At 60.9% G+C, this 27143-nt stretch overlaps 3 protein-coding genes across 10 annotated transcripts in view; 2 read left to right on the top strand and 1 right to left on the bottom strand.

The window, feature by feature from the left end:
• STKLD1 (serine/threonine kinase like domain containing 1) overlaps positions 1–8708 on the top strand; it is a 19630-nt gene extending 10922 nt beyond the window's left edge. The window contains exons 8-16 of the mRNA XM_066362670.1: positions 1506–1589; positions 3599–3715; positions 4012–4152; positions 5027–5155; positions 5760–5888; positions 5972–6100; positions 7211–7351; positions 7651–7730; positions 8503–8708. Of these exons, the coding sequence (XP_066218767.1) occupies positions 1506–1589; positions 3599–3715; positions 4012–4152; positions 5027–5155; positions 5760–5888; positions 5972–6100; positions 7211–7351; positions 7651–7730; positions 8503–8592 (1040 nt within the window). The 3' untranslated portion in view covers positions 8593–8708. The remainder of the gene's footprint in view (positions 1–1505; positions 1590–3598; positions 3716–4011; positions 4153–5026; positions 5156–5759; positions 5889–5971; positions 6101–7210; positions 7352–7650; positions 7731–8502) is intronic.
• Positions 8709–8856: 148 nt separating this feature from the next.
• On the bottom strand, positions 8857–16137 carry REXO4 (REX4 homolog, 3'-5' exonuclease). Of its 5 annotated transcripts, none has more exons than XM_066366822.1 (9): positions 15541–16137; positions 14132–14314; positions 13899–14059; positions 12608–12745; positions 12249–12442; positions 10996–11084; positions 10686–10760; positions 10260–10334; positions 8857–9773 (listed from the first exon to the last, which is right to left on the bottom strand). In XM_066366822.1, exons 1-9 carry the CDS (start codon positions 15760–15762, stop codon positions 9576–9578), a joined length of 1335 nt encoding a protein of 444 aa, XP_066222919.1. In that variant the 5' UTR covers positions 15763–16137; the 3' UTR covers positions 8857–9575. The 5 variants fall into 5 exon arrangements, with proteins under 5 accessions (XP_066222919.1, XP_066222920.1, XP_066222918.1 ...); XM_066366823.1 differs by adding an exon at positions 15104–15259 and having other exon boundaries at positions 13899–14314; positions 15541–15676; XM_066366821.1 differs by having other exon boundaries at positions 13899–14314.
• A 566-nt stretch (positions 16138–16703) lies between these two features.
• ADAMTS13 (ADAM metallopeptidase with thrombospondin type 1 motif 13) overlaps positions 16704–27143 on the top strand; it is a 32902-nt gene continuing 22462 nt past the window's right edge. For 3 of the 4 annotated variants that reach the window (XM_066366764.1, XM_066366765.1, XM_066366762.1), the window contains exons 1-6: positions 19087–19216; positions 19520–19586; positions 23429–23556; positions 25300–25383; positions 25635–25759; positions 25894–26040. In XM_066366764.1, the coding sequence (XP_066222861.1) occupies positions 19136–19216; positions 19520–19586; positions 23429–23556; positions 25300–25383; positions 25635–25759; positions 25894–26040 (632 nt within the window). In that variant the 5' untranslated portion in view covers positions 19087–19135. Of the gene's footprint in view, positions 16816–19086; positions 19217–19519; positions 19587–23428; positions 23557–25299; positions 25384–25634; positions 25760–25893; positions 26041–27143 lie in introns of those variants that run through there. The other variant, XM_066366763.1, reaches the window with a different exon arrangement.

Here is a 27143-nt window from a genome sequence, read left to right as displayed (position 1 = left end):
CCCTTCAACCCCCTCACCCTCACACCCCTCACCCCCTCACCCCCTCACCCCTTCACCCCCTCACCCAAACCCCTCACCCCCTCACCCCCTCACCCCCTCACCCAAACCCCTCACCCCTTCACCCCCTCACCCCCTCACACCCTCACCCCTTCACCCCCTCACCCCTCACCCCCTCACCCCCTCACCCCCTCACCCCTTCACCCCCTCACCCAAACCCCTCACCCCCTCACCCCCTCACCCCCTCACCCCTCACCCCCTCACCCCCTCACCCAAACCTCTCACCCCCTCACCCCTTCACCCCCTCACCCCCTCACCCCCTCACCCCTTCACCCCCTCACCTTCACCCCCTCACCCCTCACCCCTTCACCCCCTCACCCCCTCACCCCCTCACCCCCTCACCCCTTCACCCCCTCACCCCCTCACCCCCTCACCCCCTCACCCCTCACCCAAACCCCTCACCCCCAGTGGCTCCAGGGCCCACTGCCCCACCCCCCACCGCCCACCCCGCGAGGTCTTCCCCCTCAGCAGCACTTCCTGTGCGGTGGCTGCACGCCCAGAGCCCTGGACCGGCAGGAGCATCCCTGCAGGGGGAGAGCGCACGCACACAGGGCTCCCTCACCCTCAGGGCTCCGTCAATGGTGCGGCCAGTCACCTGACCCAGTGCTTGCTCAGCACACAGTGCCCAAGTGCCTGTGCTGTCCCTGCTGCGTGCCCAGGCCGGGGCGCCTTGGGGCTCCCAGTACAGTGACTGGCACCAGACAGCTACGCCCAAGGTCTAGGTCACTGCAAGTTCCAGAGGAGCTCCGCCCTGCCAGGGAGCCCTCTGGGTTCTGTGGGTGGGCTGCTCACTCCCCTCCCTCTGCGTGGTTCCCTGCAATGCTGCTGTGACAAGGGACCCCACACCCTGTCTGCCACCTCTGCCCCGTTTCTGGCGAAGGGGCGCAGGTGGGCTTGAAGGTGGGAAAGTCTCATGCTCACAGGCTTTTGAGGCAGACAGCTGGGTCCAGTCAAAGCCCATCGCCCACTTGATGAGTGGCCTTGAGTCTCAGCTTCCTCTAGTAAAGTAGGGATCATGGCAGGACCCAGCACGAGGCACCCACGCAGTGCCCAGACAGGTGGGGTGGAGGAGGGTTCAGAGTTAGCCGTGGTCTAGGGCTGCGACTTGCTTCCAGGGACTGCAGCGGTTTCTGGGACCGGGGTTGTTGTTTGTTATGAATCAGAGGCAGAGAAGCCTGCTGGAAAGAATCGGAAAGAGCTCTGGGCAGGGGGCAGGGCCCTGGCCGCACAGAACCGGAGGTGTACTCCAGTTCCACCCTGCACAGGTTGCTCGTCCTGGAAAGTAGCGACAACAGGAGCACCACCTCTGGCCCGGCCACATGGCTCTGTGAGGGGTGCCTGCAGGCGGGCCCCAGCTGCCCAGACCCCCAGAAAGGCCACTGAGCTGGCCGGGGTCGGGTGGCTGCACAGGCCGGGCCTCCACTGCCACATTCTCCTGTTCCCTGCAGAGGCCATGCAGAACTTCTGCAACTGGCCTGATGTCCAGCTGAAGGCCATAAACAGACTCCTGGGAATGCCTGACGAGGAGCTAGGTAGAGACCCCTCCATGTCCCCTCCCCAGGGCCTCGGGGGGGCGCCCTTCACCCCAGCAGCAGTGTCTTACACCTCTGAAGCTGGTCTCTTATTTCCCTAAGGGTCCACGTCTGTTTTTTCTTTTTTCTTTTTTGTCGAGAGAGAGAAAGAGAGAGAGAGAGAGAGAGAGGGAGAGCATGCAAGGCAAGAGATAGAGAGAGGGAAAGACAGGAAGGGAGAGACATGAGAAGCATCATGTTGTTACCATGGCATTTTAATTATTCATTGGTTGCTTTCTCATATGTGCCTTGATTGGGAGGGGGGGCTCCAGCCAAGCCAGTGACCCTTTGCTCAAGCCAGCGACCTCAGGGGTCTTGAACCAGGGTCCTTGGTGTCCTAGGTTGATGCTCTGTTTGCTCTATTCACTGTACCACTGCCTGGTCAGGCTGGGTCCATGTCTTTATGACCTGCTTGGATTAGGCAGGCTGCAATTCTTCTGTGTTGGCACTTTAACCGAGCCAGGTGTGGGGGGGTGGCTTGGGATCCAAACTGTTTCTAGTGCCCCCCTTCACCTGACTTTAATGGACTCTGAAGAAGACGCCCCACCTCCTCCACCAGCCCTGCAGACAGTATTTGAGTCATTGCTGATTTCCCAGTGTTATGCTCAATACTATGCTGAGCACCCTGGCGTGTGTGAGGGCTTGTTCTGTAGGATGAATTCCTAGGGCTCAGGGTGTGACAGCTTCCTGTCTTCATAGATACTGCATATTGCCCTCCACAAAGGCACCAACCTACCCACCTATCAGGAGGGTCCCCACACTCTCCATCAATGAGTATAATCTTTCTAATTTTGTCAAAATATGATTTCATAAAATCTATCCACTCAATCTCTGTCTCATCAGCCTGAAAATTACGTTCACTTATTTGTCTACCTACCCACCCAACCACTTATCCATTAACCATCTGTCCATTCATCCATCTATCCGTCCACCTATCTATCCATCTGTCCATCCATCCATCTGTCCATCCACTTAACCATCCATCTGTTCATTTATCCATCTGTCCACCTGTCCATCAACCATTTGTCCATCCATCCATCCATCCATCTATCCATCCACTCACTATGCATCTATGTTCATCTGTCCACTGTCCATCCTTCCCCAAAGGGCTGTCCCATGACTGAGGCATCAGATTACAGAGACCCTGTCCCAGCCCTGTAACGAGGCAGCAGAGACCTCATATTGTCCATTTGTCTTTTCCTCCCTTTCTCTCCTTCCCCCTGACCATCTGTCCCCCTGTCCCCCTCTGGAGCTAGGCTGTGGCCAGGATAGAGTCCATGGGGAGGGAGATTTTTGCCTTTCTGGAGAAACGATGGAGGCTGCTGGGCTCCTTCCCACGGTGGCCTTTCCTGCCACCCAGAGCCACACCTACCTCAGGTCTGGGGATGGACTGGCCGTGGCTCGGCTTCCTGGGCACTGGCACTTAGTCCTTGTGATTCTCACCACAGCCTCGCATGAAGGGGCTGCTACCACACTCTTCCAGCGAGGAAAGGCTGGCGGGGCCAGCGGCCGTGGGGGAGGGGTGCGGCCGGGGTGGACCTTCCGCCGCCCGTGCCTCCTGCCGTCCCCAGTGCACAGCACGGGCCGGCACAGGACAGCTGCGGGGCCACAGATGTCCCTGTCAGGGCAGGCACAGCCGGGGGCTCCGGAGCCAGGCAGGCTGGCCCAGAGCAGTGCTCTGCCCAGTGTACTCATCTGTACGTGAGCGTGGCCGCAGGGAGACCTGCTCGCAGAGCCGTGGCAGTGAGAACAGGACGCCACGGCGCTCACACGGCACGCACTCTGCCTGGTGACCGGTCACGCTGCCCCACCGCCAGCTCGTCCACCCAGGTCCACACGTGATGCCCGGCACACACCAGCACTGTCTGGTGTCCCGGTCCTGTCCACATCACAGCCCCACCCCCACCCCGCTCCTCTGCCGAGTCTGCCCCTGCCACCTGCCACCTGCCACCTGCCACCTGCCCTGCCAGGTCTGCCGTGGCCGACGGAGCTGGTGGAGGAGCTGCTCGTTGTCATGAAGCAACACGAGAGGATCCTTGACCTCCAGCTGAGTGCCTGCGCCCTGCTGCTGCGCCACATGGGCCAAGGTGGGCGCCCGCCGGGCTGTGTTCTGGGTGACCTCGAGGGACGGGACCGGCTGCGCGGCCGGGCGGGTCCCCGTCCCAGGGTGTGTGTGTGTGTGTGTGTCTCTCTCTCTCTCTCACACACACACACACACACACACACACACACACACACACACACACACACCACCCCCGCGGGACCTGCGGTGCATCCAGAGGGCGAGGCCGGCCTCTCCGGCCTCTGCTTTCTGCCGCCATCGACCTGTCCCTGGTCTTCAGCTCCAGGGTTAACCCTGGGCTTCTTCCCTTGGCCCAAGCAGCGCTGGTGCAGGACCCGGCGGCTGAGACACTGAGGGACAGCGCAGTCACCTCGGCCCTGCTGAGCATCATGCGGAGCCACCCGGACGCCCAGCAGCTCCTGGTCCTGGTCTACAGCCTCTTCAGCATCATGTGCAGCCAGAGTGCGTCTGCCCGGCCGCCCGCCCACCCGCCCTCAGCTGAGGCGGGGCCGGGGCCGGGGCCGGGGCCGGGCAGTGCTGAGCCCGCTCCTGGCTTGATTGCACTGCCTTTGCTGGGGCCGGTCCACCCATTTGTCCTCATTTTCTGTTCCCTTCATCAATGTGCACGGGCACACACTAGGGCTTCACGCCGACACGTTTCATTCGTGAGCCCCCGTGGCCGCCTGCTCTGCGCACCTCCATTTCACAGAGCACCTGGGCTCCCAGGGCCGCTGTCCAGGCAGGCAGGGAGGCCCGGTGGGGGGCGGTGTGCAGGAGGGGCCGCCCGCTTCACACACCGGTACACGCCTCCCCACCGCCTCAGCGGGGCTGGTTCTTTCCCCCCCTGGGCAGCTGGGGTCCAAGAGAACCCAAGGACACTGACGTAGAGTCCTGTGGCTGGCTGGGGGCAGGGCTGGGTGAGTGAGCGGGTCATTCAGCATACCTCACTGCTTCCACTCTGAGGATAGAAGGGAGCTGTGAGTAGGCACATTGGGACAACAGTTGTCGATAAGAACTGCTAGGCCAACTGGATGGCAGGTCACCCTGCCAGGAAAGAGCACAGCCTCAAAAGGCTCAGGCCTGCTCTGTGGCCACAGGAGGCAGGGTGAGGTCCCTCGGGAAGACAGCTGCATGGGCCGGCCCAGCCCAGCCCAGCCCAGGGATTGGGACATGTCCTTGCTGGGACTTGTGGCCCAGGGGATGACTATGTCCTTGTTTCTGGATCCCAGACTGTCCTAGCAGGGCCTAAGGACAGCACAGGATGAAGGTGGTACTCAGGGAGGGCTTCCTGGAGGAGGGGTTCTCCATGGTCCTAATCCCAGGGCCCACCCAACAGAGCAGACTGTGAAGGAGCTGTGGAGGGCTAAGCTGTGTGAGCACATCCTGGAGCGCCTGGGCACCTTCTCCAGGAACAGGGACGTCTGCATCTCTGGCCTGAGCCTGCTCTGGGCCCTGCTGGTGGATGGTGAGAGGGGCCCTCCTCCTCGTCCTGCCCCTTACCCACTTCAGGACAGATGGAGGGCTCCCCTGAGAGCCGTGTGCAGAGGGACAGGAAGGAGGGGGAGGGCCGAGAGGAGGAGCTGTCCCGGTGGGTGGGCCCCACACCGGTGCTGCCTTCTCCAGGGGACCGCCAGCTCCCACATTCCGGGGTTTCCCGGGCAGTCAGCCTTGGCTCTGGCATCCTGTCCTCAGTTTTGATTCAGAAAAGGGCTCCAGGCCACGCTGCGACCTCCCCTCCAGGCTCCATCAGCAGCATCTGGGTGGTGGTTTTGCCCAAAGGGAAAGAGGGCTCCTAGCCACGGAGAGCCCAGAAACAGCCCTGCCCATACCCCAGTGCACAAGTCCCCAAGTCCCCCCCCCCCGGGACTCAAGAGACTTCCCCTCCCTATCTCCCCGGTGAGCTGGAAAGGTCCCCCCTACCCCAGCCACCTTCCCATCTCTGCAGACAGCTGACCTCTCCCCCCACCCCCGAGGCTTCTGCTGTTGTCCTTGGTGGGAGGCAGAGCTGGGGGCCATGTATACACCCCTGCATGCACCCAAGGGCTCGGTGTCCCCTCTGCGGGTTCCAGCGGTCATTATGGACAAGGCCCCCCTGGAGAAAGCCCCAGTCCTCGTGGCGGAGCTGCTGGACAGCTACCCGGCGGACGCGGAGATGGCTGAGGCTGCCTGTGCGGTCCTCTGGCTGCTGTCCCTGCTCGGTGAGCGCCCGTGACCCCGGGCGGGCAGGGAGGGCCGGGCCCTAGGCCCGAGGGGTGACGAGGCCGCGCTGGCTCCTCCGCAGGCTGCATAAAGGAGCGCCTGTTTGAAGGGGTGGTGTCGCTGCTCCTGCGAAGCATCCGGCTGTGCCAGGACAGAGCCCTGCTGGTGAACAACGCCTACCGGGGGCTGGCCAGCCTCGCCAAGGTGTCTGGTGAGCCTGGGGACCGCCCTGGCTGCCACTGGGAGGGGCAGGGGGGCCAAACTCAAGTCGTGTCTGCTAGCTGCCCAACACAGAAGCAACACCTCAGAGAAAGGAAAGGAAAGGGATCTAGAGTCCCATCAGCCGTAAGTTGCCACGAGGCTTATAGACAGATCTGATACTTTTTATTCCCCCTTGGTAACATTATGTTGTGACCCTCTTTCCCTGTCCATAAACACAGATGTCCGGACAGGTTCTCCTATAGGTCTAGCTTACTCAAACAGCCCAGGAGACAGGTCTGCCTCGGTTCCCACTCCACAACACAAATCCGTGTTAGTTGCGTACTGCGCCAGCCGTGGGCCCGGTTCACGCACAGGAACGCTGTACAGATCCCTGCAGCCGTGGACTGGCCAGGTCGCCAGCTGGTGTGTGTGTCGGGGTACAGGCTGGGCTGGGCTGCAACGCCAGGCCTGTCTGCAACTCACCTGAAGTTGCCCGGGCCTGGAGAAGGGAGTGGGGTCTTCTTCACTTGTGGGAGGGAGGCTCCAAAGAGCCTGGCAGGGTCTTCCCTCTCAGATGGATACACCCTGAGCTCGACCTGCCCCACCCCGCCCCAGGTTCCTCCAACAGCAGTCTGTGGCGGAGGTGAGCTGCCAGTCCGTGTGGGACAGAAGGGGAGGCTGAGGTTCTGAGGGCGAGAGGGTGTGGCTTGGCTCCCCAGGAGCGGGGTTGTCAGAATGCAGAGAGAAGCCAGTCTAGCTGAGAATCGTGGCTCGGCTACCTGCTGGCTGTGTGACACTCAACTCAGCCAAGTGTGGCTCGGCTACCTGCTGGCTGTGTGACACTCAACTCAGCCAAGTGTCAGTTTCTGCCAGGGTCCCTGTTTACACAGGCCTCACCCCAAAGGCGGGGGCTCCGGGAGCACCCCAGTGCGCCCCCTACAGCCGGAGACCCCTGTTCTGGCGGGAGCCATGGCCTGCCCTGCCGGCGGCTAAGGCCCCCCCCCCCCAAGCACAGTACTCTCTACAACTCTAAGAACCCGGTCGCCCCATTTCCCAGTGGGCACAGAGGCACGGGCGGCCACAGGGAATGACCCGGGGCCCGCCTCCCCTCACCCCCCAGAGCTGGCGGCGCTGCAGGTGGTGATGCCCAAGGAGGGCAGCGGGGGCCTCGCCCTGGCCAGGGAGACCTACGAGCAGCACAAGGATGACCCGGAGGTGGTGGAGAATGTGTGCATGCTGCTGGCCCACCTGGCTTCCTACCGTAAGAGCCCCCCACCTCGTGTCCCCCCAGGAAGCTCGTGCTCAGAGGCACCCTGCTCTCGGCTCCAGCTGCTGGGAGAAGGGAAGGGGTCCTTCCAAAATGTCCCATTCACGGGACACAAGTGTCCACTGTGCGCCAGGTGCCTCACTGGCTTTGTGACTTCTGAGCCCAGGGATGGGGTGGTTGTGCTCAGCCCAAGTGGGATGGGGACCCAGCCACATCTTGGCCACAGCTGGGCTCGGGGCCCCTGGGGAGGGGTGCAGAGGGCCCCAGCCTCAGGACCCGCACTCGGCCCACAGAGGACATCCTGCCCGTGCTGGTGTCCTGCGGCATCCAGCCCCTGGTCCAGGAGATCAAGGGGCGCTTCACCTCAAGCCTGGTGAGTGCCGGTGGGGCTCCGCACACCAGGCCTCACGCCCACCTCTGTGGTCCAACCAGGTGGCCGAGTCCAGGGGCCCAAACTAGGTGTATGCAGGAATGACCTGGATCCGTCTTTTAAGTGAGGAGGGGAGGCAGAGACAGACTCCTGCATGCACCCTGACCGGGATCCACCCGGCAAGCCCCCTACCCAGCAAAGCTCTGCCTTGTCCAGGCCACTGTAGCATAGCTCAGCAACTGAGCTCCTTTTAGTGCCTGAGGCGAGGCCGTGGAGCCATCCTCAGTGCCCGGGGCCAACTTTGCTTGAACCATTCGAGCCATGGCTGCCGGAGGGGAAGAGGGCAAGAATTAGTGACTCCTGTGTGCCCTGACCAGTAGTTGAATCCAGGACTTCCACATGCCAGGCTGACCCTCTACCATTGAGCCAACCGGCCAAGACTCCTGTGTGTAGTTTTTTATAAGATTTATTCATTTGAGAGGAGAGAGAGAGAGAGAGAGAGAGAGAGAGAGAGAGAAGGGAGAAGGGAGACCCAAGGGGGAGGAGCAGGAAGCATCAACTTCCATATGTGCCTTGACTGGGTAAGCCCCAGGGTTTGAACCAGCAACTTCAGCTTTCCAGGTCGACGCTTTATCAACTGCACTGCCACAGGTTAGACCCAACCTGTGTGTAGTTTTACTAACCCTACCTGTCTGCCATTACTAAAGGCAAGAGGTAACGGGACCTCTTCACAGTGGACAGTCCATGGAGTGACCCACTTGTCCTGTCCTCCCAGGAGCTGGTGTCTTATGCAGAAAGGGTGCTCCTGAGACTGGAGAAGGCCCAGCTACCCTGCTCTGTCGGGGGTCCGCCAGCCTCAGCCTGAGGAAGCATCACCCCCCCGCCCCGCACCTGCTCCCCTGCCTCCCAGCTGCCCACTGAGGGTGTTTCCTGCAGGGCTTGGTGTGTGTGCATCCGCCTTCGTGACAGCACAGGCCAGTTCCTGGGGGGTAGGGCTGCCCGGGGGCTGAGGTACTGGGTTCCACCCTCTCCACACCCCTCAGCCCTGGCCAGGCAGTGGCGGCATGTACACAGCAGCACCCCCAGACCATTCTGAACAGGGGAACACACAGACTCCACTGGCTCCGCGTCAAATAAAAACCTCATTTATGTTCAATCCTGTCCTTAGTGTGTCTGGACCTTTCTGTACCTCAGGAGACGGGGAAGAGCCTTGGGCTTCGTGACCCGCTGCTCCCATGCCTGTTCCCACAGAGGCCCTGGGCCAGGTTGCCCACGGAAACCCACTCTTGCAGCTTGAATCACCCGAGGTTGGCATGTCAGTCCCAGCACGGGAGGGGCACCGCCTTGGGGAGTAACTATTATCGCTGCCCCAGCCGACACGGCCACACCATGGGTTCCAACGTGGAGTTTAAACGTGGCAGGTGGTGAGGGGTGGGGAAAGAAAAGAATGCCACCGTGGGAAGCCTAGTCCAGAGGCAGCTGCAGACAGCGGTCTGGGCCCCCGTCCGAGGAAGATGCCGAGACCCAGTGGACAGCTGGGTGCTCCCTGCCCTGGGGTGGGGTCAACCCCAGCGAAGTGCGCTGCCACAGGAGCGGTGACAGGAGGGTGCAGGCGCGGCCCCAACTCCTGTCCTGATGCTGGTGCTCGGCCAGGCGATTCCACATGGGTCCCCACGGCCCTCAGCCACCTACGCCCAGGACGACAGCCCCTGTCCGTGGCCCGGACCCCAGGGCAGGACCCGGTCTGACGGAAAAGTCAAAGAGGCTGTTCTCAGCAGGGTATGCCCTCGTCCCCTGCTGCCACGATGCGGTCACCCCTGGAGAGACCCAATCTGTCCCGTGGTTTGGTCACAAGTGCCTGGGGACAGAGACGCAGCCGCGGGGCGGAGGGAGAGGTGGAGCGCCGTTCCCGCTGGTGGCCGGGGCGCTGGTGGCCGGGGCGCTGGCGACCGGGGCGCTGGCGGTCGGGCGCCGGTCCTGGGCCGCGCGCTCCCATTCCTTCTTCACCGTGACGTAGAGTCTCATTGCCACCTGGGCGTCCTGGACCTAGGCGACACGGAACACCCTGTGACTGACCCAGCGGGTGACACGCACGACCCCGACAGTCAACCCCACAGCTCCCGAGCCCGAGCACCAGGCACCGGGGCGGAGGAAGAAGCCAGCGGGGCGGCCTCCAGCGGAGCACCCTCGCCGCGCCACAGAAGGACCCGAACAGCGCCTGTGAGAGGCCTGCGACGGCAACGAGCATTAGGAACGCTGGTGCAGGGACAGCGGGCTCTGAGGCTGATGCTGGGGCCCACGACAGGCAGAAGGCCCAAGGGCTGAAGGCTGCAGCGCACTGACAGTGGCCTTCAGTGTAGATCGAGGACTTTTTCTCCAAATAATTACGTTTATTAGTGTGCTAATTAGTTCAACATAAACGTCTAGAGTTGAACCCTTTGTAAGCCGCTGCTCGGTCGCCCAGGCCCGCCACGCCTGCCAGCCCACGGTCAGGGCTGGCCCAGCCCCAGGGACTCAGGGCAGGACACGTACCGAGCAGTGCTCCGCCTGCTGCACCCGGGCCCCCAGGATTCTCTCCGCCAGCAACTTCAGGGACGGCCTTCCAGTCTGCGGGACAGAGGAGGGGGCACACTGCGTGGGGTGGAGGCCCTGTGGGTGCTGCCTGAGCCGGGGCACAGGCCCAGCCCCAAGGACCCTCCCTGGGAGCACCCGCAGCTAGTGGCACCCGTGAGCCCACAGTGGGGGGTGGGACATGGGGGGGAGCACCCTCTGCTGGTCGCCTCGGAGATCAGAGGTGGAAATAACCGGTCCTCGGCCATGTGAACTTTTAAGGGCATTCAGAGCTCTCCTTTCCAAGGTCCTTTTAATTCCATTCAAGGAAAAACAAGACCACACCAGTCCTTCGGCCATGAGTCAGCACCAGGGCGCAGAGCTAACGCAGCCCGGCCACACCAGTACCTTCACGTGAGTCTTGAAGGGCTTGTATTTCTGTGTGTCCCGGATCTTCTTTTTGGGGTGATCAAGAAAGAGTACCTAGGAGAAAAAACAGTAACGGTCACTGTCATTTGTGGTTTGTAGCTGTAACCCCTCTTCCCCACGAGGCCCTGGCGGGCGGCGGGCTCAGACCCGGGCTGCCCCCACACCTGGGGCAGAGTGTACGGGCAGAGGGCTCAGACCCGGGCTGCCCCCACACCTGGGGCAGAGTGTATGGGCGGGGGGTTCAGACCCGGGCTGCCCCCACCCCTGGGGCAGAGTGTGCGGGCGGCACCTTCAAGTCGTTGTGCAGCGCATGCCCGACAAGGATGCGGCCCCTCAGCATCTCCGTCACCTCCTTCTGAACGACTTCAAATTCTTCTCCTGAAAACAAACCGAGGTGGTTCTGAGTGACAGTGAATCCGGCCCAGCCCTGGTCGGACTGCAGGGCCCGGCAGGCTCAGTTCTGACCTGGGACGTGCTGTCAGCCACCCCTGGTCCCTGTGGCCCTCCCACCACTGGCCAGTGCAGGGCCCTGTGCCCCACATGGAGGAAGACAGGCCGGAGGCCCAGCCCGCTGACACCGACTCTGCTAAGAAGCCAGGCTGTGCTTTATGTCCCTCCGTCTGGAGAGAGCAACAGAGCGGTCCTTGGCCGCAGACGGCGGGGAGCGCAGCTCTGGCCCTCGGCCTCCCGGGCAGCTGACCTGCTCTCTCACAGCAGACCCTCGGGGGCCACCCCCCGTGACTCTGCCTGCCCCGACCCAGCAGGGTGGGCAGGCTGGGGCCACCTCGTGTCGTGTGTGCACAGAACCCGAGAGGTGCAGAGGACAGGGACCCTGGGGCCGTCCCCTCGCACAGCAGTGGCAGTGACCTAGGCTCTAGGCTCTCCCCCACTCCGCCACCTCACACCCGGGGCCTCACTGTTCCTCCCACAGCCAGCCCGTCAGCAACTGTGACCGTGACCCTAGTCTCTCCCCCAGTCTGCCACCTCACATCCGGGGCCTCACTGTTCCTCCCACAGCCAGCCCATCAGCAAACCCCACGGCCTCGGCCCTCAGCGGGTCTGGAGCGGGCCACACGCTGTCACCTCACAGCCACCTCCTGGCTAGCTGTCACCTCACAGCCACCTCCTGGCTAGCTCATGCCTCATCTTCCTACGTCCGCCCTCATGGCCCAGAGTCCAACAACCACAGCCAGACGGAACCTGCTAGAACCCGGGCCAGACCAGGCCCCTCACTCACTGCTCACGACCTTCCCATGTCTTCCCAAAGTCGTGATAAAGACCCAGAAGACCCTGTCTCACCTCCCACCCCCGCTCTGGCCTCCACCCTGGTCCCGGCTGCCAAGTGGCACAGAGCAATTCAGGGACAGTGTCTGGGCTTCGGCTCGGTGGCGAAGACACGGGGTGAGAGCCGTACGAAGAGCAGTTCCCCGGGGGCCAGACCACCAGGGCTCCTGCTATGGGGGATGCCCCAGAGAAGGGACCAAGAGGAGTGAAGCCAGTCCCCGCCGTCCCTTCTCAGCTCATGAGCCGGGAGTGACCCACCCTGCTTGAGGTGCTCCGGCCGGATCCCGCTGACCGCCGTCCTGTAGTCAGTCACTGGCTGGGTCGGCTTGACGTACTTGTCATAGACACACTTCCCAAACTGGTTCACAATGGACACGCGGGCGGCGACACTCTCCTCCCCCGTGGGGCCCACGCCCACCATCTCACAGTCCATGGCCAGAGCTTTTGTCAGGCTGAAGGGGACAAGGCTCGCATTTAATCAGCACCGCAGGACCCCGGACTCGGCACTGGGAGCGGATCCGCTCTGCGGCCCCAGGAGGCGCCCGCCCAGTGCAGCTGGGGCAAAGGGGCAGCTCCCCGTGAAGGGCCCCGCCCGCCCCCCGGGCAGAGCCACGTACCCCCGGAAGGCCCCCTCCTTCTCCAGCGTCACGCGGCTCTCCCTCTGACCCAGCTGTCGCCTCGCTATCTGGGCTGCCTCGGGGCCCATGGCCGCTTCGATATCCGCTGGGTCAACATCATCGAACCAGATGTCTTGTCTAAAAGTCAAAGGGGACAGGCTGACCGCACGGTTAGTGGAGATGCCCTAACTTTTCTTTCACCCCTTTTCTCTATAACTAGAAAATAAGCTCATTATCCGAAACTTAGGAACTACAAATAAAACGGAACGTAACCCTCCAGCGAGGTTTAACGACTATGCTGTTTCCTGTCGAATCACAAAGGAACATGCTTGCATGTGGAACTCTCGGGCGATACCAATAAAGAGAACCCCGCCAAGAGCAGGACCCAGCAGCCCTCGCTCGACTCCAGCGCCCACGCAGGGATGTGAGTGTCTGCCCAGGGAATGTGTCTTTCAGGTTCAGGTTACATGTCCTTTCCTTAGGGATCTCTTTCTGACCCGTGTGGACTTGCTCCTCCCGGACCACACTTGCTGAATCACTGAAATAATTTCAGTTCATCATCTGGCTCCCCTACTCGACCATCAGCCTTAGCCGGGAGGGCCTGAGGAGACTGCTCTGTTTGCAGGCGGCGTCCCTGCCATGGGGACACAGGTAGGCACTCGGACCGTTCTTTCCTGCACCCCTCAGCAACTGTCCTCAAGACCCAGCGACAGGCAGACAGAGACCCTGACTCACAAACACACCGCCACTGGTTGAGCTATTCAGAGGTGGCCACTGAGGCCTGGTCCTCCCCATGTGAGTGACCCTCACAGGGTCTGTTCAGTAACCACCAGGCGCTCAGCCAGCATGTCCCATCTCTGAGACCTGCCCCGCCAACAGCACAGGACCACAGGGAGGCCCAGGGAGCGTTCGTCAGGAACTCGCCCCACACATCCAACTATCACGATGCAGAAATGGGCTTCAAACTTGGTCTTCCTGGCTTCAGCTACTGCGGGCTACTAAGTAGCCAGCTCTGCTCTGGGCCCAGACACAGCAGCGTGAAACAGGCCCTCCCTCACGCTGCCTGCATCCTCAGGGAAACAGAGAACGAGCACAGAACCAGACCGCATCAGGGCAACGTGGCGGGGGGGCTGTGGAGGCCCAGCCTCGGCCCCCCTTCAGAGACAGGGCTTCGTCACTGTGACTCTGTCCTCAGCCGTCAGGATGACTGAGGCTGGCTGCGGCTCGATGGCGGAGAAGGCTATGCCAGTCGCCCCGGCTGAGCCTCAGGCCAGAGACCGCCAGCACTTACTCGGTGGGCAGGGCCAAAGTCAGGGCTGCAGTCTCCTCCTTCGCTTTCCGCTTCTTATGTTTGATGTCCCCTGGTTTTGGAGAAATGTCACCATTTGTCCTTTTCTTGGTTTCTCTCTCACTGTGTCCTGCTCTGCTGGCCTTCGTGGGCGGTGCTGGCACCTTCCCGTTGGGCAGAGACCCTGGAGGAGCTGGCACCTTCCCGCTGGGCAGAGACCCTGGAGGAGCTGGCACCTTCCCGTCGGGCAGAGATCCTGGAGGAGCAGGGCCTGCCGTGGACACCTCATCTGTTGTTTCTGTCCCCACCTCATCTCCTTTCGCTTTTCTGTGCCGTCGGACAACTTGGGGCTGCTTTGTGGAATTCATCTGAGAGATAGCAAGAGGCTTTTCCGGGACCTGGGATTTTTGTTTCAGCAGCTGACAGGACCCAGAATAAAATACATGGGAACTTTAATTTGGTCATCACACACAAACCAATCATATCCACATACTTGACATACTTCCTTTATTCCTACAAAATTTCAAACTCACAGACTACATCTTAAGGACCTGATAAATGATTAAACAGACGCTATTTCTCTCTAAGCCCGAGGGAATGCTGTACAACCTGTCTTCACGTTCATTTTGTTACCTCCTCCCAGGTAAGGCCAACAATCTGGTGCCTGGAAACCACCTCCAAGCCTTGATCGGCTACAGCTGTGAAGGTCTCGGGCTGATCTACCTTAATGCTCTCGGGAGAAAACTCAAGGTTCTTCCCACAACAAGCATCCTTTCTGCTCAACTTTGCTTCACTTTCTTGAGATGAAGAGGTAGAGTTACAGGTCCAGAAATCAGACAGAACCCAGGGGCTGCCCGTGAGAATTTATTCAGTCCTGTTTGTCAAGACGGGAAAGTTAGGACCCCCCACCCCAAGATAGCCATGGGACATGTGAAGAGGCTCAAGAAGCTATTCTCTGTCCTCTTGCTCACTCCGAGGCTCCAGAAAAGTGCAGCACAGACTCTGGAGGTCAGCAGTCGCCAAGAGCACACGTTCACGCCCGAATGTGTAACTCTGCGCCCCAGCCTGCCACGTACCAGCTTTGTGACCTCGGGCCAAGTTCCTGGTTCTCTGCCTCAATTTCCTTATCTAGCGAACAGCAACAATAACAACAAACTCCAAGGCAGGTGGGGAGGGAGAATCTATGAGTGAAGCACACGGACCAGCACCTGAGCACCTGGCAGAGATGCTGGCCTGCCCCCTGGTGCCGGAAATGGCGGTGGGTGCAACCGGTGTTCAGAGCAGGGACGCAGCGTCAGACTCTCGGTTCTGCAGACCGGGCCGCAATCCTGCGTCATTTAACCTTTCCAGACCCGTTTCCTCATCTGTAGAGGGGAGGTGATAAAAAGGGAGGGGGGGGCTACTTCACAGGGTCGGAATGACTGTCAATAAGAACACACACTAGACTAGATCATACGGCGCTGTCTGACGTTTTAAGAGCTCAGCAATTGGGGCAGCTGTCATCAACTATTACCTAACTTAAAAAGCCTTGCGTGTCGCTCAGACCCTCTATGCCAAGGGCGTGCTATCTGCTTGTCCATGAGTCCTTCTCCTGTTTCCCATCTACGTAGCTAGGGAAACGAGCCCCCGCCCCTACCCTCCTTACCTCCTGCAGCGCCTTCCAGTTCTGGGAAAAGTCCGCCGGTGCCCTCGGAGGGCGCAGCACCACCTTGGAGTCGCTTCCCGGTTTCTTGTGTACTTCCTGCGCTCTGTTCTTCCAGAACCTTCTCTTCTTTTTCTTCTTGCGGGCTAGCTTCTGGACGAGCCCTGGCTCAGCCACGGGGTGGCCGGGGGCGGCCTGGGGGGTGGGCACCTTGGCCTTCACCATCCCGGCATCACCGAGGGCCTGAGCCGAGCACGACGTCCACGCCTAGACCAGGGGCACACAGCGCGCCCCCGCCCTCCCCGGGCCCGGCCCCCTGCGCCCATTCAAGGCGCGTTGTCCCCGGCTCCGGGCTCTGCCAACCGAGCTCAGGGTCGGGGTAGCCACCAACTCATCAGACCCAAGGGAAACGTATCCGGAAGCGACCCCACACTCGCCTCGACACGTGCGCTCCAACCCCCGGAAGTACTCTTCTTCCCGATCGGCTGGAAACGGGACCTCCGCCTCTAGTTCCACAGGTTAGGGAGCAAGGCGGGGCCGGGTTTTTCGCCCGCATGGGAAAAGAGTCGCCACCCCAGAGAGCGGCGTTCGGGTTTGGCGACCTCGGATTGGGTTCGGGTAAGCCCGAGATCTCACGAGATCCGAGATGGGGGGTGGGGGGAATGAGAAACGCAGGCGCCGGAAGGGCACTGGGGGGCCGCTGTCGGTGTAACACCGCGGCTGGGCCGGCAGGGCGCCGGGGCGCAGGCGGCCGCAAGGGGGCGCTGGGCGGCCAGGTCTAGTGGAGCCCGGGCCACTCCCGCCCCGCTGGATGATGCCCAGCTCAGCCTCACCTGGCATCTTCCTTACCGAGTGGGGAAACTGAGGCCCAGGAGCGGGAAGGAGAGACCCAGGTCTGTACACAGCCTGGCTTACCGGAGCCACAGGGCTGCAAAGGCACTGCAGCCAGATCCCATAACAAAACAAAGCGTTGAAAGGATGTCACTTACTAATAATTCTTTTAAAGGATGTTATATATATATATTATTTTACAGAAATATATATATATTACTTTACAGAACAACAATGAGAAATTGCTAGCACTCCATACTCGGTCCTGACAATACCTTAACACACAACACAGATGAGGCCTCCACTTCCCTAAAGTTTCCATCTGAGTCTCTGTATGTGCGAGGGGCCTTCAGGGAAATACGGATAAGAAGTCAGCGAGATAATTTGCGATGGCGGTGCCTACAAGGAAGAAGATAAAATGAGATGTCCTAGCGGAGATCAGCAGGGGTGAGGTTACCGCACAAAATGCAGGACGCCCAGAGAAACAGGCGTTTGGGTTATAAGCGGTCATTTTTGGAATAATCACATGCTGTGCAATAGTTGCAATGGGTGGGGGCGTACTTACACTAAAATAATAATAATTATATATATAGGCGATGCCAGCGGAGGGGATGTCAGAGCCTCTGGAGGCTGCAGAAAGGAGTTGGGACACTTGACGCTTTTTCCTACGGGCAGAGGGACACAGATTGTTGGAAAGCTGGGGAGTGACACAATCTGACTGGAGGCGTTGGGCGGTCTCGCAGTGGGAGAAATGGGGGGAGTAGGCGAGGGAGGAAGCAGAGGCCAGGTAGGAGACGGTGATTACATGCAGCCAGGCTGAGGGCCGTGTGTCGGTCTGGGCTCCAGGCAGCCGGCACAGAGACGGTGTGCGGTGTGCACAGCACTCGCTGGGGAGGGACGTCTGTGGAGACAACGGTGGAAGGCAGCACAGAAAGGGGGAACCTTGTCGGGAGCCGATCCACTAGTGCTGGCTAACAAGGTCACAGCAGAAGAAGATCCACAACTGCTGGTTGACAAAGTCACAGCAGAAGAAGACCAATGGCTGCTGGTTAATAAAGTCACCGCAGTGAAGACTAACAGCTGCGGGTTGACAAAGTCACCGCGGAGGAGAGGCACAACGATACTTCCCCCTTTTGACCTTTTTGAATTAATCTGGCCTTATATCCCCCCTTTTCTGGGTGTGTGCTATCATTTATGGCACAGGGATAATAGTACCGTGCTTTCCCTGTAGATTCATAGTAATTTCTTTGGAAATGAGACAGAGGGTGTGAGTTCCACAGAAAAGCCTGTAAGCCCCTTGAACTGGGCTCATAGACATAAGAGGCTGGCTATGATATCCCTCATAAAGGGTTAAGTTGGTAGGAGAACTTCTTTTTATTAATCATGTTAGAAAGAATAGATTGTGACTTATGAATAGGTAGGAAACAGTAACTATACACAGAGCACCTTTCAGCCTTCACTTAATTCATCACTTTTCCTCCCTAGCCTTTTCATGTAGTAGAGTAAAGAAACTTTCCATTCTTCTTGCATACCTGACCTGCAGGTGGTGGAACACTCTGAGAAAAGTAAAGTTAGAACCTAACTAGAGTATGAATATAGTAATAAATAAAATTTGATTAGACAATAGCATCATAGGTAAGGTAGAGTTGTTATTCAGTACTGACCTTTTAGAAGTCTGTACCAACATTGTTATTGCTGTTCAAGTGATTGTATAACTGTACTTTGAATGACTTACCACCTGATTTATAGTTACCTAAAAAATGTAAGCATAGTGATACAAAAACAATAATTGATCAATGTATTCTGAATACCATGTGATTGTAACTTAGTGTGTGTGCATAAAAAGAAAGCTAGACCAGCATTTGAGAGAGATGCCTGGCAGTAAATGCTAACCGGAGAATAAAGAGAAAGAAAAGAATTCGGCTCTCTCACTCGATTCGTGCCGACGCCGTCTCTTCCTGTGGGACCCCTGGATCCTTCCCCCCGGGGCTGGACCCCGGCAGAACCTCAGGCCACCATGCAGATCTGGCACCTGAGCAAAGAGAGCGGTTGGCCCAGAGTGGGCGGATGGGGCGTCCTCCCGAATAACCGAAGACAGGAGAAGGGGAAACCCACCGAGACGCCCTGCTGAGGGCTGCGTGAGGGACCGTGAAATGGAGCTTCGGACAGTGTGACCGAGAGCCTTCCGGGCAGTGAAGGGACTGCCTGGTGGGTGGTCTGCGATGCTGGGTGCAAGGGACGCTGCCCAGCCCGGCTCTGTGGTTCTGCCCGTCCTGTGCAGGCACAGAATAGGTGACAGCTAAGTGGGAGGGGCTGGGGGCAGGGCTTGGAGTCTGCCCTGGGTGAGGAAGGGAAGGAGGAGAAGACAACGGACTGGTCACGGACAGCAGGGGTGTCAGCCGAGGAGAGCGGCTTGTCTGAGGCTGGACGCTGGTGAGAGGCCGTCTGCAGTCACAGTTCACCGCCTGTGTCCACAGCTGCCGACTCCCAGGCCGGTGCTCCCTCCCTGGGGCGGGGAGCTTCAGTCCAGCCCCATCCCAGAGCACAGGGCTGGCTGGTGCTCTGAACCAAGGCCCAGGCTACAGCAGGAGGAGCCTGCTGCTGGCCACTCACCCCACGGCCCCTGTCCCGGCCCCTGTTATGTCCCCCGGGGGGGGGGGAGCTCCCAAGAGTAAGCACAGCCTGCTGGCCCCGCCCAGAGAGCTCTGTCACATTCCACTCCGACCAGACTTCCCGACATCTCTCTGGGCAGCTGGCTTCGCTGAGGATGAGGGGGACGTGTGTGTGGGGAATCCTCACCTCTGCGGTCCTCCTCCTGGGCTGCTGGGGACTCTCCGATGTCCAGCAGGTGGGTGAATGCGCAGGAGCCCTGGGGACCGGAGCTTTCGGGGTGCTGAGGTAGGCCCCTGGGGAGCGAGGGGGCTGGCTGCCTTGGGCAGAGGGGGTGTCCTTTCACCGCCAGGGCTTGCACTGGGCGGAGGAGCCTGCACCTTGGGGACCGGCTCACTGAGGGGGGTCCCGGCTTCCCAGGACTGTCCCTGCACCTGGGGACCGGCTCACGGGCCCTCCCCTCCCCTATCTTACCTTTTTGCCCCGTGGACTCCTTCCTGGTGTCTCTTCCTCTCTCCTCACTTTTCTTTCTCTCCTGCAGGGATTTCTTCAGGCTTTGGAGCCCGAGGAGGCGACTTCTTACTTTGGCCCTGATGCCGCCTTAAAAGGTACGTGTCCTCACGCTTTCCTGGGGAGGGGAGCATCTCAGAGCCTGCAGGGTATCTGCCATTGAGTGGGGGGGGGGGCGGTGTCTGGCATTTTCCGTGGCTCTGCGGGGAGGTCAGAGCCACTGCCATTGTGCCCTGTTACTGAACTCCATTACTTCCTGCGACATCGATAAAGCTGGTCTGGGTGTTGTGGACAGAGCTGGGTGCTGACCCCGGGGGTCCTGCTCAGCGTCAAGGGGAACAGTCACTAATTGGCTGGTCCGTGCTGCTCCAGGGCCACCCTTGGGCTGACTGAGTGTCAGGAATTCTGGCCGGGGATATAAATATTTATCTCTTCTGAGAGAAGCCGCGTAAATAAAGGCTGGCCCGGTCCCACCAGAGCCTTTCCCGTCATGCGAGCTTCTGTGGGCTTCTCCAGGGTGCCGGCTCCCTTCTGAGTGCGGCCGCTGGTGACTTTGAGGAAAAGACAGGTGGGAACAGAGGCAGGGTGGGCTAGTGGTCAGGGTGGAGAGAATCAGGGGTGTCCCATGTGTAACTGACTTCTCTGTGGTTTGGGTCAGAGGCACACTGACCAAGGCAGGGGTGTGTGTGTGTGTGTGTGTGTGTGTGTGTGTGTGTGTGTGCTGGGGGCGGAGTCAAAGGATAGGCACTGGGGGAGGAAACATGTTTCTAGGGGAAGGGGCATGCTGGAGGGCTGGAGGGCTGGGCTGGGGGCGCCCACTCAGGACCCCCTGGGGCTGACTGGGGGTGTGGGGGCCAGGAACTTGTGTGTATCTCTTACTCCTGGCCCTCAGGCTTGGCCCTCCTCCTAGCAGACCATTGCCTGGGGTCCCCCAGCTCTCCAGGGGCTCCCTTGGGGTGAAGGAGACTGGTGGAAAGGGCCCTGGGGCTGGCCTTGGGCTCCTGCATTCCACAGAGATCACGGAAGCCCTTTGAACCCGCTCTGCCTGCCAGGGCTCAGGACTTCACTCGTGAGCAGTGTTCCAAGACAAGGCTAGTGTGCTGAGCACTGGCCGCCCCTCGATGAGGGCTGGAGAGGCATCGTCTCCTGCCCCACGGGGCTAGAAGGAGCTGGCCTTGAACCCAGGCTCCTGTGCCCCAGGGTGGCGCTGCCCCCACTAATTCTCACCCAAAGGGGCAGCGTGGGTCCCCTCGCCTGCACGAGGACCAGAGGGCCCAGGAGGAGTGACTGAGGTGGCCCCTGTCTCCCGCAGTGCCCCCAATTCGGTGTGGCCCCACTCAGCTGTGTCTGTGAGGACACTGCTCCTTTGTGCTCTGGGATGGCTCTTCACCTTCTCCTGCGGCCGCCCGGAGCTGGCCTCCTCCCTGCCTCCCCGCCTCCTTCCCCAGCGAGCGAGTGGTGAATGCCCCCTCCGGCCACTGAGAGGGACCCCCACCCCTGCTTTACGGGAGGCCGAGTGCTGCGCAGAAGCGTGGCTAGTGATTCCAGGTCCTGAGTGGGAATGGCGTGGATGAAGAAATAAAGAGAAAAAGGATGGGATCCGGAGGCCTCTGCAAGGCCTTAGCTTGCAAGAGGGAGGGAACTCTCCACCTCCAAACCGCTTTATTTATAGGGCAGAGTAAAGTCATTCGCAAATCAAAGAGATCTCTGATACAAAGTCACATTTCCAAGGCAACCCAAGATTTCTCCCAAGTGCAGAGAACCCTCCACCCTGCATAACATCTTAACTTCACAAAAACAAAGGATAAACAGGAAACTGCCTCCAGTCTCTCCCAGGGACGGGGGGGATAGGACGAGCACAAACAATCCAGCCCCACAGCTAGCATGGAGGTGTGGAGAAAAACTTAGTCTTTAGCAACTTAAGCAAGCAAGTGAGGTGGGGGGTTGGGCAGACTGTCAGCTTACTGCCAGTCCCTCACACCTCTGTGCCCCCAAAATCTAAACCACAAGGACCCTGTTGGCTTGCAGTCCCCAACAGCCGAGCCTGCTGCCCCTGGGCACAGGGGCCCGGGTCACCTGCTGCTTTGGCGGCTGGGTGAGTGGGAGCCTGGTGCTGAGGGCGTGGCTGGTGGACCCCCAACCACCACCCCATGGCCCGCTGCCCTGCGATGCGCTACGTTAGATCTTCGCCCACTGTCAGACCCCACGGAGGCTCAGGAAACCCCGGCCTTCCCAAGGCCACCCAGCGAGCGGGTGGCAGCGCCAGGTGCAAACCCAGGAAGCGGGGAGTGGGGAGATCCTGGGCTTTGCCGCCGGAGCCCGAGGTTCAGGTCGCAGCTCTGTCACTCAGTACAGATGACCCCGGACCCCGTCACTCGTCACTCGACTGACCTCAGCGTCTTTACCTGGGACGTGGTGAGGACAGCACCAGCCCAGGACTGGTGTCAGGTGTCCGTGCAAAGTTTGTCCCAACGCGTCGCTCAACTAGCCAGAGCCGTCCGTGTATATCGTGACGGATGGCACCTAACCTTGGGTGGCCCAGCTTGGGCTGGGACAGGCCACCCAGGGTGGTGACTGGCAGTGCTGTTCATTAGCACAGGCTTAGCTGGTCCCTCGAGACCCCCTCATTCTCCTCTATGTGGGACCCCACGAGGGTCCTCACCAGGCCCTGTGCATGAGGCGGGACGGGAGTGTGGGCAGTGGGGGGCAGGCAGCAGGTGGCAGGCAGTGAGTGCAGCCCCAACGGGCGTGGGTCCCTAGCGGTCCCACACAGAGGAGCTCCGGGACCCTGGACTTGAGCAGGAGCCCCTGGAGAGCACTCAGGGCAAGTCCACAGCCGGTGCCGTGACGGCCCAGCGAGGCCCCGTCCTGCGAGAGGGGCCAGGTACAGCAGGCTGCTCTCCCCCCCAGGAGGGTGATGGGGGGGTACAGCAGGCTGCTCTCTCCCCCAGGAGGGTGATGGGGGTACAGCAGGCTGCGTCTGGTTCCCGACATTTCCCAGAGGCCGGAAGACAGGAAGTGGCCCCTGGGGCAGCTCAGGCAGGGCCAGGGGTGCAGGCAGCCCTGCCGCCTCCCAGCCCCGCGTGGGCGCCCCCCTGGCTGCGTCCCGTGCAGGCGGCTTGCTGTCTTGGGCTCAACTTGCCACCCTGGAGTGATCCTGTTCTCTGGCGTGTGCCCAGAACGGGGCTTGGGGCTGACCAGAAGGACATAAAAAGTCTCACAATAGCTCCGGCCCGGGCCCCATGCTGCCACCCATGCCCTGAAATGTCCAGGCACTAATGGGATGGGTGTCCTTGGGATGTCCTGAGAAGGCAGGACTCCTAGGACCTAGCAGCCTCTGTCCTCTCGGCTGCCTGGGCACCGTTGGTTCTAACAGTCACAACAGAAAGGGACATGAGAGTTTGGGACCTCTCAACCCTCCGAGCACATTGACTCCTGAGGAGTTGGGGGGACACAAATGTCTTAAGTCTGTTTGTGGGTGTCTGAGGGCCGCAGGGGGGGCTGTGGGGAGGGCGCAGAGCAGGCCACTTAGCCAGCTGTCACGGAACCCAGGGGCTGTGGGGAGGGCGCAGAGCAGGCCACTTAGCCAGCTGTCATGGAACCCAGGGGCTGTGGGGAGGGCGCAGAGCAGGCCACTTAGCCAGCTGTCACGGAACCCAGGGGCTGTGGGGAGGGCGCAGAGCAGGCCACTTAGCCAGCAGTCACGGAACCCAGGAGTGGTGTTCTTCTGTTCGCCCACATTCCCCATGAGACAGCTGGGGACCGGGCCCACCAGCTTTTTAAGTGTCCGCGGCAGAGACAGGACTCCACCACTGTGTCCCCAAGCCCGGGAGCACAGGGTGACAGAGGCCCGGCCGTGGGGACCGTGAGGTGCCGTGGGGACGGCCGACCGGGCGGCTAAAGCCACAGTTCACCTGCTTTCTGGAACCTTCGCCTCCAGCCCTGCCTCCCCCCTTGCCCGTGGAGGGGAGCGTCCTGCACCTGGAGCTGCTGGTGGCCGTGGGCCCCGATGTCTACCAGGCTCACCAGGAGGACACGGAGAGATACGTGCTCACCAACCTCAACATGGTGAGTGCTCTGCTCGGCCCGCGCTGACCGCCGGGAGCGGGGCTCGGGAGGCCTGGACCACCAGCCCGGCCTGGGGGGCTCTGGACACGCTGTCCTGTGGGCGGGGCTGTGGCCGTGGCCGTGGGCTGGCTTGTCTAGGAGCTGGACTCGGCGAGTTGAACTTGGGGGTTAATCCGAGGCTGGGGTCACGTTGAGGCTCAGGGCCCTGCGGTGGGGAGAAGGTGTCTGCCCTTCCCCCTCTCCCTGACCTGGGGCGGAGGCGGGCGAGGCCCGGTAACCCCTTTCCGCTCCCTGGTGCACCCCACGGCCTCGTGCTACTTGGGTCCCTTTGCCCAGGGGGGGCGATCAAGTTTGGCCTCTGCCGCCGACCTATGGGAACCTTGGCCAGAGCTGTGTGACTGCCAGGGGGGCCGCCCCCTGCCGGCCTCTCTCTGCTCCCTTCGTGTAGGCACCCCCATCTCTGCTGGCCTCCCCTCCACTCGGCTCCCAGGGGAGAAGGTGGGGCAGGAGGCAGGACTCCCACCAGCCAGTAATGAGAGACACAGAGGTAGCGGAGAGACAGGGGTCCCAACCACCTGGCGATCACATTTCATCTCATGGGCTCCCTGAGACCCAGTGCCAGACAGCCAGAGAGTCCGCACATGACACGTACACAAAGATGACCGTGTTCTGGGCTGCCCGGAGGCTTCCACAGCAGCGGGATCGATGCCACACGGTCACCTTCAACCACCGCAGTGCAATGGAGTCCGATGCTAGCAAAGACACCCACTCAATGCATACACTCACGGTGTAAGAGTATTCTGGCTGAGGGGGTTTGAGGAGCCCTTAGGGAATTGATCTCAGCTGATGACTGACAGCCCCAGACCCCGCCCCCCACCCCTGGGCTGCAGCAGAGATGGGGAGGGAGCGTGAGGGCACGTCTATCTCAAGGACCACAGTTTGGGCCCCCCCCCCCCCCCCGCCCCTGCCCCCTGCCGTGCTGAGCGTGCCCTGCAGGCCCTCCCCCTGGCGGCCTCTGCAGTCAGCAGCGGCTGGGAGCGGGCTACCCCCGCCCACGTGTTACCTCCGGCCTGCCCTTCCACAGGGGTCAGAGCTGCTGGGGGACCCGTCCCTGGGCACTCAGTTCCCAGTGTCACCTCCGGCCTGCCCTGCCACAGGGGTCGGAGCTGCTGGGGGACCCGTCCCTGGGCGCTCAGTTCCGAGTGTCACCTCTCCACCTGCCCTGCCACAGGGGTCAGAGCTGCTGGGGGACCCGTCCCTGGGCGCTCAGTTCCGAGTGTCACCTCTCCGCCTGCCCTTCCACAGGGGTCGGAGCTGCTGGGGGACCCGTCCCTGGGCGCTCAGTTCCCAGTGTCACCTCCGGCCTGCCCTTCCACAGGGGTCAGAGCTGCTGGGGGACCCGTCCCTGGGCGCTCAGTTCCCAGTGTCACCTCCGGCCTGCCCTTCCACAGGGGTCGGAGCTGCTGGGGGACCCGTCCCTGGGCGCTCAGTTCCGAGTGTCACCTCCGGCCTGCCCTTCCACAGGGGTCGGAGCTGCTGGGGGACCCGTCCCTGGGCGCTCAGTTCCCAGTGTCACCTCCGGCCTGCCCTTCCACAGGGGTCGGAGCTGCTGGGGGACCCGTCCCTGGGCGCTCAGTTCCCAGTGTCACCTCCGGCCTGCCCTTCCACAGGGGTCGGAGCTGCTGAGGGACCCGTCCCTGGGTGCTCAGTTCCCAGTGTCACCTCCGGCCTGCCCTTCCACAGGGGTCAGAACTGCTGAGGGACCCGTCCCTGGGCGCTCAGTTCCGAGTGCACCTGGTGAACATGGTCATCCTGACGAAGCCCGAGGTAGGTGCCGAGCCGGAATGCGAGTCTCTGCAGAACCGTGTCTGCCCAGGGCCTCGGGGTGATGCCAGGGCTCCCGGCTAGCCAGACCGGCCGGGCCCCAGCTGCGCCCGCACGCGGCCCCGCCAAGCCCCTCCTCCTCTGTAACAGGGACGGTAACCAGGTGTCCCGAGGACTGAGGGGCCTGTAGCCGTCAGCACCCTGCGTGGCGCGAGTGGGTCCGGTAAGCGGGCCTCTTTCACTGATCCCCCCAGGATGCTCCCAATGTCACAGCCAACATCACCTCATCGCTGCAGAGGGTCTGTGAGTGGGGCAGGACTGTCAACCCCCAGGACGACAGGGACCCGGGGCACGCTGACCTGGTCCTGTACATCACCAGGTAGCCGCGCCCCCCGAGCGAGGGCTGGCCCGCCCCACGCTGCTCCCCGGCCTGCCTGCTCTCCGCCCAGGAGGCCGGGCTCCGGGCAGGCAGGCACCTCAGTGCTGCCCGGGCGTCTCTTCTCTCTTCCCGAGGTTTGACCTGGAGTCGCCTGATGGTGACCGGCAGGTTCGGGGGGTCACCCAGCTGGGGGGCGCCTGCTCCTCCTCGTGGGGCTGCCTCATCACTGAAGATACGGGCTTCGACCTGGGGGTCACCATAGCCCATGAGATTGGGCACAGGTATGCGGCCCCATAAGCTGTCCCCCAAGTTCAGGCCAAGGAGCTGACCTGGGCTCCCAGGAGGGGAGGTTGAGGCTGGCAATGGACCCTTTTAAAAAAAATTATTACTATTATTTTTTTCTGAAGTGAGAAGTGGGGAGGCAGAGAGACAGACTCCCGCATGCGCCTGACCGGATCCACCCGGCATGCCCACCAGGGGGGCGATGCTCTGCCCATCCAGGGCGCCGCTCTGTTGCAACCAGAGCCACTCTAGCGCCTGAGGCAGAGGCCATGGAGCCATCCTCAGTGCCCGGGCCAACTTTGCTCCAATGGAGCCTTGGCTGTGGGAGGGGAAGAGAGAGATAGAGAGAAAAGAGAGAGGGAGGAGAGGGGAGAAGCAGATGGGCACTTCTCCTGTGTGTTCTGGCTGGGAATTGAACCCGGGACTCCTGCACACCGGGCTGATGCTCTACCACTGAACCAACTGGCCAGGACCAGTGGACCCTTTTTAATGCAACAATGTATTTCTACCAAACATTTCTCCCAGGTCTTTTAACTATTTTGTTGTTGTTATGTGCCACAGTTTACTTCACCAATCCCCTGTGTGGGTATTTAGGCCATTCTCCAGTTTCTCTGACTATGGGCATTATGCACCTTGCAGGCAAATCCTGCTCCTACTTCACTGTGATTTACCTAAAGGAATGCGTTCTCCACTCATTTAATTATGCAAGCAACACCCACTTGCTGTAAAATTGAAATAGTACAGAGAATCCTAAAGTAAAAAACGAGTCTCTTTTCTCTAGCTGCCTTATCCCCCTCCCCTCACCCCCTGCACCCCCTCAGCCGCGCTGGGTGCTCCTGGGAACCCTTCCCCCATGTCCCTGGGCCGTTGCCTCCACCCCACCCACAACAGGTCTGCTTTTCCTGCCCCCATGCTTGCCCACCTGACCCCCGCACACACACCCCATCCCAATCCCTCCATCTATCTTGTCTGGAGGGGAAGGTCTTGGAAACTGTTGCCTTCTACTGGGGAGTGGAAGGGTGGTCAGAGGTGGGCAGTTTCTCTGACATTTTATTTACCACACTACACAGCTCGTGAATTTGACCCAGCCGGTCCCCAGATC

The sequence above is a fragment of the Saccopteryx leptura genome, chromosome 2 (assembly GCF_036850995.1).
Source record: "Saccopteryx leptura isolate mSacLep1 chromosome 2, mSacLep1_pri_phased_curated, whole genome shotgun sequence".
NCBI lineage: Eukaryota > Metazoa > Chordata > Mammalia > Chiroptera > Emballonuridae > Saccopteryx > Saccopteryx leptura.
The sequence above is the reverse complement of the archived record's forward strand: the minus strand, read 5'-3'. Positions and strand labels throughout refer to the sequence as shown.